The sequence below is a fragment of the Lepisosteus platostomus genome, chromosome 7, assembly GCF_059453375.1.
Source record: "Lepisosteus platostomus isolate fLepPlt1 chromosome 7, fLepPlt1.hap1, whole genome shotgun sequence".
In the NCBI taxonomy this organism is placed as follows: domain Eukaryota; kingdom Metazoa; phylum Chordata; class Actinopteri; order Semionotiformes; family Lepisosteidae; genus Lepisosteus; species Lepisosteus platostomus.
This window is the reverse complement of record NC_142617.1, coordinates 41,258,410-41,272,077: the sequence shown is the minus strand read 5'-3', so window position 1 is coordinate 41,272,077 and position 13,668 is coordinate 41,258,410. Positions and strand designations below refer to the sequence as shown.

The 13,668-nt window shown below is 41.1% G+C and overlaps 1 protein-coding gene across 26 annotated transcripts in view; it reads left to right on the top strand.

The window, feature by feature from the left end:
* Window positions 1-13,457, top strand: part of nfasca (neurofascin homolog (chicken) a) — an 81,590-nt gene extending 68,133 nt beyond the window's left edge. For 17 of the 26 annotated variants that reach the window (XM_088640395.1, XM_088640398.1, XM_088640403.1 and 14 more), the window contains 6 exons: window positions 3,063-3,212; window positions 4,628-4,759; window positions 4,986-5,055; window positions 8,238-8,249; window positions 8,704-8,739; window positions 10,262-13,457. In XM_088640395.1, coding sequence (XP_088496521.1) covers window positions 3,063-3,212; window positions 4,628-4,759; window positions 4,986-5,055; window positions 8,238-8,249; window positions 8,704-8,739; window positions 10,262-10,493 — 632 coding nt within the window. In that variant the 3' untranslated portion in view covers window positions 10,494-13,457. Of the gene's footprint in view, window positions 1-3,062; window positions 3,213-4,627; window positions 4,760-4,985; window positions 5,056-6,301; window positions 6,314-8,237; window positions 8,250-8,703; window positions 8,740-10,261 lie in introns of all 26 variants that reach the window. The other 9 variants (XM_088640417.1, XM_088640414.1, XM_088640413.1 and 6 more) reach the window with 6 other exon arrangements.
* The last annotated feature ends 211 nt before the right edge of the window (window positions 13,458-13,668 follow it).

Below are 13,668 nucleotides of genomic sequence, written 5' to 3'. Positions count from 1 at the left end.
GATAAATAGGTCATCGTCTCATAAGCATTGTTAAATATTTTATTAGTATTTAATACTGTTACTTAATACTTAGTCAAATTCCTGTTTAATACAAAGCAAGGCCTTTTACATCTTCACATATTCTGATGAAGAGAGAGGCAGGTAAATGTGCCTAATACTGGGAACCAAGTAATTGTAAATCCAGTTGAAACCAATACCCCATTAACAATCCCTTGGGCTTCTTTACCCTTAGCAGTGGCAGGAGCTCCCAGCCGAAGTGAAGGATAAGATAACCAGAGCTCCGTCACAGCACAGCTGCACTGCCCTAATGTTCTCAGTCAGGCTGTGACGATTCTGTATCTGCTGAACATCTTGACTGCATGTTAATATGTAAAAACAAGAGGCATAGAATTTTGTGAGATTTCATGTTTCAATTGCATGCAGATGTAGGAATAAGTATTTGGGCAATCAAATACATTGGTTTCTGTGGAACTGTTCCAGTGAATTTTTAATGTCTGCCTGGGAGGCGCAAGATATTTCGGTCGTTGCATTTTGGTTTCGGAGCATCCCTGACAGCTCCCCCTGGAGAGGAACATTAGCAGAAAGGCAGAGACAGAGAAGCTGTGCCCAGCACTGTTCCAACATTTTGCACCTGCTGTTCGCTAAGAGGAAGGACAAAAAAAAATGATCTGGAAATAACTTGCATGGAACGCTAAATGTAATGTTTTCATTTCAGTTTTTGGCATTTTTACTTTGTGCTTTAAAAATGATCAGTCTAGGACTTTTACTGTTGTGCTTTCCCATGTGGCAAGTTATTTGAGTCTTCAGATCCGCAACACAGTCCCTGCTCTCCGAGCCGACAGGCTTGTAATTTTATGTAGCAAGCTGGGCAGGGGCGGAAAGAACTTCTATAGATTTTGTTTACCTTCTATTATCAGGGAACCATAGTAAAACTACATTCAGAAGCAGAGACATAATGCAGTAGAGGGAAATACTGTTTTCAATTAGGCCTTAAGCCTTTCGTATGCTATCCCCTGTACTTCCTGTTTACATCTGCTGCCTAGGCTGTATTATATAATGACTGTAGGAATCAATAAAAATCTTGTCACTAATTATCAATTCTGATTTAGCACAGCAGAAAATATTAGACAAGCTACCTTGACAATAGTAAATATCGCTTGGCGAAACTTGCTCTGCCAATGCAGTGTGCTCTAGCCCTGATGTCGTATTATAATTTTTTTTTACCTTATTTGTTCTGCGGTTATCAGCTGGGAGAATCTCTGTCATTATCCTCCTTCAGGGTGGCTTCCTCAGGAATTTGCTATTTGAAGTGCAGCAGCAACCGGCATTCGATGAAGTTTAAGTGCTGAGATTTAGGATTTAGTTTATATGTGTGAATAATAGTGTGCTGGTTCGAGGCGTATAAAGCTTTCTAAAAACAAGCTTTAAAAAAAAAACATCCAGGCACCAATGAAAAGTGGTAGGCAAAAATAAAATGTTCTTCAGCTAATCCTGATTTGGGGATTGAAAAAGGGCTCAGGTTTGAGAGAGGAAAAACTAGACAGGTTTGTCCTAGAGCAGCGTGCTCTGAAAGCTGTCCTGCTTTGGTGCTGGGCCCGCAAAAGAGAAGAGTGAAGTTCGAAAGAGCCAACCTGAAGTGCAAGTGATGCGGACATCCTCTGTTTTTTTCTGCTGACTTGTTGGAAGCTGCATGTTGCATGGCAGCTGTCTGCTTCGTTAGGGAGGTTGTTCAACAGGCTGATGTCATTGTGCTTCGCAAACGGGATGTGGCGTCAGCCTGCCACAACATGGCAGTTTTTGGAATATTACTTTCCTTCGGCGCTTTTCTATAGTTATCGTTATCGTCTGCAGAGTTTCTGAAAACCATTTGGTACCAAGCTTGTTGGTTGCTCAAAGAGACAAAGAGGATGCGATTCTCTGTACCTTTTTACCACACTTGCTCAAAGTTCTGTTTTGCTTGTAAAAAAAAAACCCAAAAGATTGGGCTACATTGCTTTATCAACCCACCATGAATTCCAAAAACTAGGAAGCCAGTCTTTGTAACCAGTGCTTTTCTATGGGCTGTTGACTTACAGTAACTTGCTGGCTGCATGGTGAAGGATGACATCACTTGCTTGCATGCCCATGGATTTTCAGACTGAACACACTCATTATCAGATGACATCACAAACAGAGCTGATGACATCTCTGACATGCTAGTTTGGACCACCAGAATGGTGGCTCCCCACCTGTCTATGTACAATCCATTGCACTGGACAAAGGCTTTTGTGTGGGTTTTGCAGAGAAAGTGCGCAAGACGAGGAGGCATAATATCCTCTTTGTGGCCCCTCCTGCATTCTAAGGAAGCCTTGATTCTCAGCAGAAGACCTGAGACATATCTGCTTCTGCAGTGTGTTTTAGTTCACTTGTCTGGTTTTTGTTCCATTATGATTAGTCATTAAAACAGTCTACTGTAAGTGTTGCAGGATTTCTCCTGAAGTCTTTTATAGTTGTTATCTCAAAATATTCACTTCCTTAAAGGTAAGGTGACCTTTAAACACCTGGATGGGAGTGTGGATAGACAATATCACATTTATATAGAAAAAAATAACAACCAAATGTGTAATGGAAAGTTGGGTGTAACAGAATCTGGAAGACAATGTACCTTCCATGACCTTCCTGCAAGTGAGGCTCTTGGCAGAGTGGCAAGGAAAAATTCACAGGTGAAACAAAGTAAAAGCTTTATCTTAGACATTAGTTTTTAAAATAATTTACCATATTATTCTCTGGACAATGTCCCAGTGGTTTCTGCTGAGAATTATGACACTGGATAAAAAAAAGTGTAAAGGCCTCAGGGTGACTCATGATCTACTGCCTCATTCAAAAAATTGTAACCTTGGTGGAGACTTTTCAAGAATGAAAATGCTACCTTGCAATCTCAGTGGTCTGTGCTCCTTAAGGCAGAAGAGGATAGCTCTCCTTGCTTTCAAACCATTTCCACAACTCAGGCTGCCCACCCGCTTGTCCGCCTGCATAGTGCATCACACAACGCCCCCCTTTGATGGCCATCTTTTGTCTCCCAGGTAACGGGACGAGGAAAAGCGTGACGGTCAATCACCAGACCCCGGTCAAGCTGGCAGGGCTGACTGAGGGGGCCAAGTATGAGCTGCGGGTGTACTCCCGAGAGTACGAAACGGTCAGCAGCAAGACAGTCACCTTTGAAACCAGTGCAGGTGAGGCAGGCTGGGATGGGGTGGGGGGGTGCGCCGACACCCCTCTATCCTCTGCACATCCACGGACGAATCCGTGAGCCCTGCAGCTCCTGCCAACAATGATTTGTGCCCAGTTTCTGTCACAAGAGCTTATGCACAACTGAAAGGTCACTTGCAACATTCTTATGATGATTAATCTGAAGGACAGTCTTTTAAGGTAGGGATTTTTGGTTCTTGCTGGTTCAAGTTAAGATGGGGCTTTTGTTTTGTTAGTACTTTCCTTATTCATCTTATGGTCATGGGCTCCAAGTGTTGTCTTGTTTGTTTCTGATAGACTGCAAGGATTTCAAGGTCATGTGCACTAAGTGATTCTTTTACCGGATTCTCGGTAGCCAAATCAGTCACTTTAATTTGTTTTTTTGAATAAGTTGAAAGTGAGGTGTTGGGAGGCGCTGTGAGTGGCACAGTTGTTCTACAACATTGTAGTTATGTGTTCGAATGTGGCTCTGTCATCAGTATGGAGTTTCCATATTCACGTCAATTTTTCTCTGGGTACTTTTGCTTCCTCCCACAATCCTAAAACGTGTTCTCCAGTTTTGGGCCCTCCCATATCCGTGAGACTGAATGCGTGTGTGTACGCCAGCCTTGTGCTTGCGGGATTAGGCTTAAGGTCGCCACTGGCCTCTAAGGATAAAGGGGCTGCTGGAAATGGATGGATATCCATCAAAAAAAAAAAACCTTGAAATTGGGACATTTAAAGTAGGGACATTTCCACAGGGATCTTCAGGAGAAAAAGATGATTCTCTCCAACGCCAGGCCTGAGATACAGGCCACTGTTTGATGGTATCAGATAACTGAAGAGGTTTCTACATGGTCAGTTCCATTATAAGTAATGAAGAAAGAATGTGTCTGTCCTAGAAGGACATCACAGGCCAAGGAAACCAGTGCAGCCTGGAAAGCCAAAGGCACAGACTGTAAATGTGTAAAAGTCCATCTGGTTCAGGTGTCAGCTAGGCAGCTAGTTGGGAGTTTCGAGAAAGAGACCTTATCTCTGACAATCTGCTTTTATAAGAAATTGCAAAAATGTTACACTAACATCATGTCTTGTACAAGAGTTGGAAAGAGAATATACTGTACAGAACATGCGTGCTCCTCGTGTCCAGGTGTTAAACATAGTCTAGTCGTGATGTTGCAGTTCTTTTCTTCGGGTATTCAGAAATCTGCCATCATGACATCTTTTTTTTTTCCTGGAGAAACGCTGCAAGTTGTTTGAAACAATGTGGGCAGGAGAAGAAGGAGGCTTGGATGTTTTTTTGAAGCTTGGTTGAGCGTCCAAGCTTCAGAAACAGCGTCCTTCACTCTTCCTCTCGCCACTTGCCTCTCTTGCTTATTCCTTGTCCCTGTCTCTACCTCTCGCCCTCTCTCGGTGTTGACAGCCTACACCAAGGACCAGGTGGACATTGCCACACAGGGCTGGTTCATTGGACTGATGTGTGCCATCGCTCTGCTGGTGCTGATCCTGCTCATCGTGTGCTTCATCAAGAGGAGTCGCGGGGGCAAGTACCCAGGTACAGCCCACTGGAATCAGGAACCCAGGGAAACAATGGTTTTTATCTTTTGTTTTGAAACAGGGTTATTACTGACTGTATTTAGCTCCAGCAGTTTTCAATTGGCTGTTTCTTTATTTTTTTACTTAAATGCAGCAGAATAATACATTTTAAAATGTGGTAAGTGTTTAATAGAGAAACACTTCAAGTTCATTTTTTTTCTTAGATCTGTTTCACTTCCTTTCAGTGCGGGACAAGAAGGATCTTCCATTAGATCCAGTGGATCAGAAAGATCAGGATGGATCATTTGATTATCGGTAGGTTTTAGAATTGGATTCAGTCATGATTTAAGTATGAATACATTTTGTAAGTTGAGTAGGAGTTTTGAATGTGCTTTCAGTAGATTTAACCTTTAATTTATTTTGTGGGTTGGACTCGAAAATGACCAAATATGTTTTTCTGAAATCATTATAATTATTATCTATAGTATCTTGGAAGCTGACTATGGAAACATCATTTTTATTTTTTTCATTTAATTCATTGCCTTTCCCACTGCAGAATTTTCCTGTTTCAGTTCAATCCCGTCAACGTTTTCATCTGTAATGAAGAATAGTTCTCATTTGCAAATCTCAGAAGCCACCCTTAACATTCATAAATCCCTAGTTTGATTGGCAGGAACTGCTGCCCACAGTGAATCGGAGAAAGTGGGCATCACGTGACATCACAAGGGGGCTCTTTTGTCCTGTCTACCTGGATGAGTGGCTGTGGTCCTCGAGGGCCTGCCCCCTGCTCCACCTTACTCTCCTCTGCTGTCCTTAGAGCACCACTGTACAAAATGCACCTTGCTACCAAATAGTTCCACATTACAGCACAACAAAAAACACACAATAAAAATACATACTTGTATTTTCTGTAAGCAACCAAGCTGTGAAAATATCAGTGAGAATTTTAAAGATGCTAAGATGCTTTTCAGTACTTCAAAGGAAAGAGTATGAAACTTTAATTTCACAAAGCTACAATGTAGTACAAAGACCTGTACTGTATGTCATTAACCAACAATGGCAATGTAATTCTCAAAGCAGTCATGCATAAAAGGGCATTTACTGTACTCTTTATGCATGCGTGTTGTGCCAATAGCCTTTTTTACACTTCTTTGGCTGCAAATCAAAATGTTATTAGTGGGTGATTTTTCACTCCTGAAATACTGGACTGTATAGACACATTCAATAAGATAAAGAGTGCATACAAAATATCAAATTACTGTTTACCTTTCAATTAATATGTAGTTTGTTCTACAAACATCCCTGAGCTGCACACTTTTCTAAAGATTGTAACAACTGAATAAAATATTTCTGGAGGTGCTTGAAGAATATTTGCAGAGTATATGTGAGAATATTTGAATTTAATATTTGCGGAGCACACATTGTAAAAGATGTCAGATTGTTTTAAATACATGCTGTGAACACTGATGTACATTCTCCTGCAGGGGTTTCCTCTTCCATGTCCTCCTATCTGATCATTGCTATCCCTTTTCTTTCCCCTGAATGGCGGCTTATGTGTAAGGAATGAGAACAGGTACTTGGGTTTCTGAAATGCATGTTTCTCAGGAGGCGAAGGATGTTTCCCATCAAGGGATTCCAGGGACAGCCAAGGCTTGTCAGTGCAGGCTATCTCCGTAACTGCTCTGAAAAGGATTGGAAAATGACTCTTCAGCAAGGGTGTCAGACGTAGGCCAACTTGGCTAACTTTGAACTCTGGAGGGTTTTAGAAAAATCTATACTTTTTTTTCTCTACAGGGGACAGATCAGTTCAGGTCATTACATCTCTGATCAGTCAATTGAACTTTAGAAGTGTAATAAGCAGAATCACTATTGCTTTTTGGTCTTAATTGATGGCTAATTGAAGAGTGCCTGTAAAATATTAAGAACTCCAGCCCTTGAGGGGGCCAGTGTGTCTGCAGGATTTATTACCAGGTCATCTCTTGACACCTAAAATCCAACTTTTCTTTTCTTAATAGGACTAAATGTCCAGTTTCTTTCAGATTTTCAGGTGCTTTCAAGAGCTAGAAATAATGTCGACGCACTGGTGTATCCCTGGTCTAAGACTGGAAAAGTTCTGGAATTCTATAGCTGGTTCAGAAAGTTATTTTGCTGCAATACTTATGCAAAGTACTATCTTGTTAAGTTTTGGAGACTATTTTGCTTTTTACTCAAGTCAAGATACAATTTCTGTCTTACAGATTGTCTTACAAGATTCATGTTAGGAATTGTTATGATGAAGTGTTTGTTTTAGCCAATCTGCTAGTTAAATTGCTTCCTTTTTTCCTAGCTTTAGCTCATTTTGAAGTTGTCTTCTGAATGATATAGTCCAAGCTGTACTATTGGCTAAACTTGGGGTTTTATTTACTGTAGATAAGACCTTGAAAAGCAATGTTATACTAGCTGTGTTTGACACCTTTGGTGAACAGTAGAAAGGGCTGTAGTGAGACAGTGGACACCATTGTGTTAAAATAACTAAAATCAAACCCTGTGCGTCATATGTAGTAAATTATTTTTTGTGCCATGGAATATTGTTCTGCATGCATGTTTTTAGTAGGTGTGCATCCAAAGTCATCATATCTTTCAATTTATGGCTGAGTATTTGTTCACGTCTATTGTCTGTTATTTTCCTGTATAATGCATGTGTACAGGAGACTCATCTAGGGCCCTGCATCTTACAGCACAAGTTCATATAAATGGAAGTGCTATGTGCCTCTCTGTAAAGTGCTTTGACTTGGATTTCAATGAGGAGTGGTCAGCCTTGGTCCCAGTGAGCCCCAGTCCATCAGGTTCTATAGGTCACCCTTCCATCATCAATTTATAAGGACTTGAAGGAGCATGTGTGAGCTGTGATCAATTAAGTCAGGAATGGCAAACTTAGATTTCACATCATTCCTAAACCACTTGATTGAACAAAAGCACCTGCTTCAGCAGTGAAAAACCAAAATTGTTCCAAGTGCTTAGAAATTGACAAGTTACAGATGACCTGTAAAAGATCTTGTATTGTGGTTCCCCGGGATCAGCGTTGGACACTCCTTGTCTTAATAGTCTTTGTTCAATTGTCAAGCAGTGTTAGCGAATAATTGACTTTTTTCTGAATTGTCCCATATTTGTCAGTCGTGGAGTAATTGTTTTGGTTCAATGTGTTTCACCATTTCTGTACATTTAAAGAGTTACATTTTCTACAGGTTCCCATGTAGATCCACACTACCAGAAATTGTTCAGTACCAGTTTGTCTCACTGTGACGTTACTAACTCTGACAAACTCACAGAATCATCAGTCTTCATTTTTTAATGGCAGCATCAAGCCATTGCAATGTCACTGATGTCATACAATCAAAAAACTGTTAAGAGTTCTGCAGATTCCTTAAGCCCTTCCTCAACCTTTCCTTTCTCCATTTCTCTCTCTTTCTGTTTCTTTTGTTGTTTTGCTCTTTTCTTTCTCCGTTGGGCCGATGAAGGTCTCTCGAAAGGTATGAAAAGAGCAGCACGTAACAGCCTCATAACCATGACTCCACTTGGAGCTTAACCCCAAGCTGCACATTCATCTTGAATTTTCAGTTAATTTGGTTTTTCTCAGGGGTTTTAATCGATTAATCCATTAATCGTAAGCCATACTTCTTGCAGTATGAGAGACAAGAAACCATTGGTTAGTCTAACCTCACCTATTTGAGTTTAATATACACCATACCAGAGTCCGATTCCTTCCAATATAATTAATGTAATTGACAGGGTTTACCTGAAGACTCTGTATAATTGAACACCAGAGTTGTCTGGGACACCACTAAAATGGACAGATAGTCCTCTTTAAGAAATCCTTTGGACAGATGTAAAATGCTCAGGTTTGGAGTTTGGTAAACTATTTCTGCCTCACTTGAGAACAGGGGCGCCAGGTAATAAAGGTTGTTATTTCACTGCATGTTTTAGGATAAACCGTGCTTCCACTCTTCCCTATAATAAACGGTACGTATAAAGAGGATAATTGGTGATTAACAGATTTACACAACAAACCATCCCCATGAACAGATTAATCGATTAAAACAAATATGTTCGTCCCATTTCCAGTTCCTGTTTGCACTCATCTGTTTACCTCTTCATGTCTTGTTCCATATGTGATGTTTCTGATGCAAAAATGCTTTGGTGAAAGGGAGGTGTGTTTTTTGTTGATGAGCGGGTAGGAGGTCCCACAGGGGCCAGCTTTTGCCTCTGTTTTTTTCTAGCCCGCTGATCTCCGTTGCCTGATTCCCAAGTGGACCCCTAACACAGCATGCAGAATGACAATGTTTCACCTATCTGTTGAGTTAACTCCCAATTTCTAACTTCTCTGCTGGTGTGCGAGGTTCTGATGCTACATCGCAGCCCATACTAATTTCATTATTTGGTACATTTCTAATTGTACACCAAAATATACCATAACTATGTCTTCTGAACTTCAGTTGTTGGCCTTTCCTGCCTCTTTCAGCCTTTAACTTGCAATACTGTTCGCAAACTAGTTTTCAGTTTGAGTTTGTGCTTGCTTGATATGAATCCATAGGAATGTAGTGCTGGCCAAAAAATTGGGGCCAACTGATTATCTTGCCTAAATGCAGCTAAGATAGGAAGCGGTGCTGAAAGTAATGGTCTTTTTAATGGGGTAACATTTGGTTATAAGGAAAATTTATAAGCTTGCTGTTGAAAGTCTGGGACCAGTCAACAGCAGTAGCTATTATGCCTATTATAGCTTTTATGTAGCTATTATAGCCCCTGATACACTGTAATAGCAGTACAGCAGTGGCTAATTTTATCAGGCAACATGTATGAACTAGCACCCCTGTCAGAAGGTGTCGATATGGGGAGGTCCGGCATGTGTGTGGGATTGTGTAATGGAAGAAGATGCTGAGAGGTACAGTAGATGGTCACAATTTTCCATCTGTCTAGCTGGAATAATAGCTTTATTTTTGACTCTCCCATTAGACATCGTACTTCTGTCGTCATGACGTATCTTAGGGTCAATATCATAAGTACAAACTCTGAGGTACTGCAGCTTTGATATGATGCAGGGAGAACTTTAAAAAAATTGGATTTGTTAACTGGTTTGGCAGTTTATTTCATAGATCCTGTCTAGTTTCTCAAAAAACAAGTTTCATTTGGTGTTTTTATTAATTTTTCAATAGTAAAAGTAGCTTCAGCCATCTAACCTTGATATTTAAAAAAATCTTATGCTGTGAATATAAATCAGCTAGAAAACAATACTTCATTCTAGCTGATATTTTTGCACCTGAGTGATTTTAGCCTTGATTTGAGTCTTAAGTAATTCTTCTAATGCTGTAAACGTACTTTACAAGTGAAAGTGTAAGCTGTTCGTGAAGCCTCATCTCAGGCAGAGCTCGTTATCAGGCAGCTTGTAAGCGAGTGAGACACGAGGCAGCAGGCAGAGAGGAGAGACGCAGAAGGCGATAACGGGAAAGCACGGCTCTAACTCTCTTCCCTCTTTGCCATGCCCCAGTGATGAGGACAACAAACCCCTGCAGGGCAGCCAGACATCGCTGGACGGGATGGTCAAGATGCAAGAGAGCGACGACAGCCTGGTAGACTATGGGGAGGGAGGGGATGGCCAGTTCAATGAGGACGGCTCCTTCATTGGCCAGTACACAGTCAAGAAGGACAAGGACGAGACGGAAGGCAATGAGAGCTCAGAGGCCACCTCTCCCGTCAATGCGATCTACTCGCTGGCGTAGCCCCGCCCCTGCGTGTGCGCGTGCACGTGTGTGTGTGGAGCGGGGCAAGGCAGGGGAGGGTGCTCCTGACTGACTTACACACAGGCACCAGGAAACGGGAGCAACGCACTGGGGATTGTGTCCTTGTAACTGAAGGGGCAGACTAGGAAACTGTAGCAAGTGCCCGCCATTTTGGCTCCAAGCAGGTGAGACCGAAAACATTTGGAACCAGAATTGTACCGGTTTCCTCCATTTCTTTGGTCCTGGAGACCTTGGGGAGCATGGGTGTGAGAGTATAGGGGCACTCAGGTGACAGAAAGGGGGAGGAAAAGGTTGATGTTTTAGAATATTTCGCGTGCACTTTTTTGTTGATTTTTTTTTTTTTTTTTTTGCTTTCCTGTTAGCTAGAGAGTTATTCCCTTTCAGGTCTGAGCTACAGACAGGCCCCTTAAGGTACACGTATAAAACAAAATCTGATTGCAGTGTCAGCCCAATTACATATCAGCTATAAGATATAAGCCATCATTTACCAGGATGTTGGAGATGAGTTTATCATATTGATATACTGTACTGTACGAGTACATATTTAAGATCTTCCAACCTGGTAAACTACCATGAATGATGTGCCCTGAAAAACTATGCATTCTGAAAGAGCATCTAGTGGTTTGGGTCATGTTGGATTTTTCCCATCTTGTTTTTTTCATATGAATGCACTTGATGGAGCTGATAAAAATGTGGTTTTGAAACATGACTGTACTTTCCTGCCTTTCTGTGATTCAGTGCTTTTTTCTGAATTTTCTAGGATTGTTTCTAAAGAATCTTAATATTCTGGTCCTGTAGGAATGCCATTCCTATGACTTCCGCTAGCAGGCCTGAATGTCTGGCACCCATCAACGGTTATGGTGCAGCTGAAATATCCATTTCTATACATTTTTAAAAGCAGGCTAAGGTTTCAGCACTCCTACTACTATTAGTTGTACTGAAATATCTGCTGTGGACTAGGTTCAGTGTAGATGACACATGGTTATGCAAAACTCATTCTTCATTAATGTGCACCCACCTCTCACAAAGGGAAAGTTTGTTATAGATCATGCCCAAAGGTCTCTTCTCTCATGGGGTTTAAAAGAAGAAATGCCTGAGAGTTTATTTCCCAGTAGGACATGCCATGGACACTCAACAAGAAAGCCATATAATTATGCCTTGCTGGAAATTCCTTTAGTCTCTTGGAGTCCCATCTGAGCTGTACCCCCGGAAAGGTTGCGGATCTCAGTTTGGAGAAAATTAGTTGGGTTGTTTTTACGCTCTTGGTAACACACTCAACCACGGAAAGGTAGTGAATTAAAATGGACATGATCATTACTCTCCCTCACTACCCGTCCGATAACCTCTGCCCCCATCTCTGATCTGTGTGAATGGTTTGCCCTTAACCACAGTGGACAGGTACTGGCACCAGCCCTTTTCTTAAAAAAAAAAAAAAAAAGACTTTTTTTGTGTTGCCTTCTTCCTTGATCCCCAGCTATAGGCTTGTTTGTGTACAGACCCCGTTACCTCTGGAATCTTCTGTTTCCATTACCTCAAGCCTTGGACCTTCCCACCTCCTGGCTCGTGTGGCCTTTGTGTCTGTGGATTTCCTGGTTTGTACCCACTCCTTTACTGTGTTACGGACATCCCAGCAGAGCAACGTGGCAGGGGCAGGGGGCCACAAGGCAGTGCTGTTTCACTCTTGATCCTGCAGCTGCCCAGTGACCATGTACAGCTGGGAAATGTGATGATGGTTGTTTGAAGAAGAGGGGAATGCCGAAAATGGTTCATGGTACCTCATCCCTCCCTCCCCCAGTCTGTAATGTGGAGGAAAAAATACAGGACATTGGGCATTGCTACATTTTTTTCCATGCTCTCCGGAATAGCATGACTCTCCCTCTCTCGCGTTCCTGGACTTATCATGCCCTGTTCTTCACTGGGGGTGTGAGGCTATCCTTTCACACCTGGGCCCTGAGGACAGTCTGAGCTCCTGGGGGTTCATGGAACCGTCAAAACAGGAAGATGCTGATGTTCGTTTTCTTTATTCTATGTATTTTCATTTACATAAAAAAAGCTAACAAGAATGGGACTGTCTTTTTATTTTTTTTTACCTAGACTTCTATAGAGTTGCAGAAGTATTCACACCCTGAGTCTTAAGTTAGTTTATTCACTAATACTCTTATCCACCACTTGCTGGAATGAGTCAGTGAAAGGCTGTAGGAATATTGTCAAATATATGTAGTGCAACAGCATTTTATTACACTTAATACTTAAGTGAATAACCTTGGAGAAGAGGGGTGTGCATATTTGTCTGCAACTGTATATACATAAAACATTATTTTCATGTATTTAAAAAATGGTGGGTCCACCTTTTTCAGTAACGTCAATTCTTAATGTATCAATAACTTAATGTCTTAATTTATTTGTTTACATAATGTATATTATTGTTGTCATATCTATTCTGCCTATTTACGAATTGTTTTGTATTCATTTGTATTCACTTTTTATTGTTTTTACAAACAAGAATCACACAACAGCTAAGCAGTTGCATCAGGTGCTGCAGCTCCAAGCAAGCATAACAGTATTTGTATCGTATATTTTATGTAGAGACAGAAGCAGGTTGCTAATATTTACACAGTGTACACATGTGGGATGCGGCTGTCTAATCTGCTAGAGAAGATTTTGTTTATTGTTAAAACCAGTTTGTTTGCTGCTGTGCTTTGAACCAGAAATCCTCACGTGAAAAGCTGAGGTCACTCTGGGATTTGGTTGAATGCTTGAACCCCTTAACATTTGTTTGCTGTCAAAAGTTTGTGTTTGGCCTTTGAGGGGGATAGTTACCAATGCAGATGCATAATCCAGATATAAAACTAGAGAAGAACTTCCTGGCAATAATTTTTTCTTCATATTAACATGTCTACAGCAGTGCTGTAATTCAGTAAAGTGTTGATTTGAAACTCACAACGGTATCTTTTTTCTTTTCTTTAAAAGCTCTCAATTCTAGGCTGTATTCCGAGGTGTAGATCAGCTGCTTTATTTTAGAACAACTTTTTTTGCACCTGAATTTTAAATACATTTTTCTTAATTTCAGTTATTTGGAAGATGAAAAGTTTGACTTCCATCTCCTGTTAATGCTGAATACTGGGGGGGGGTACATCTGAAACAAATGTTCACC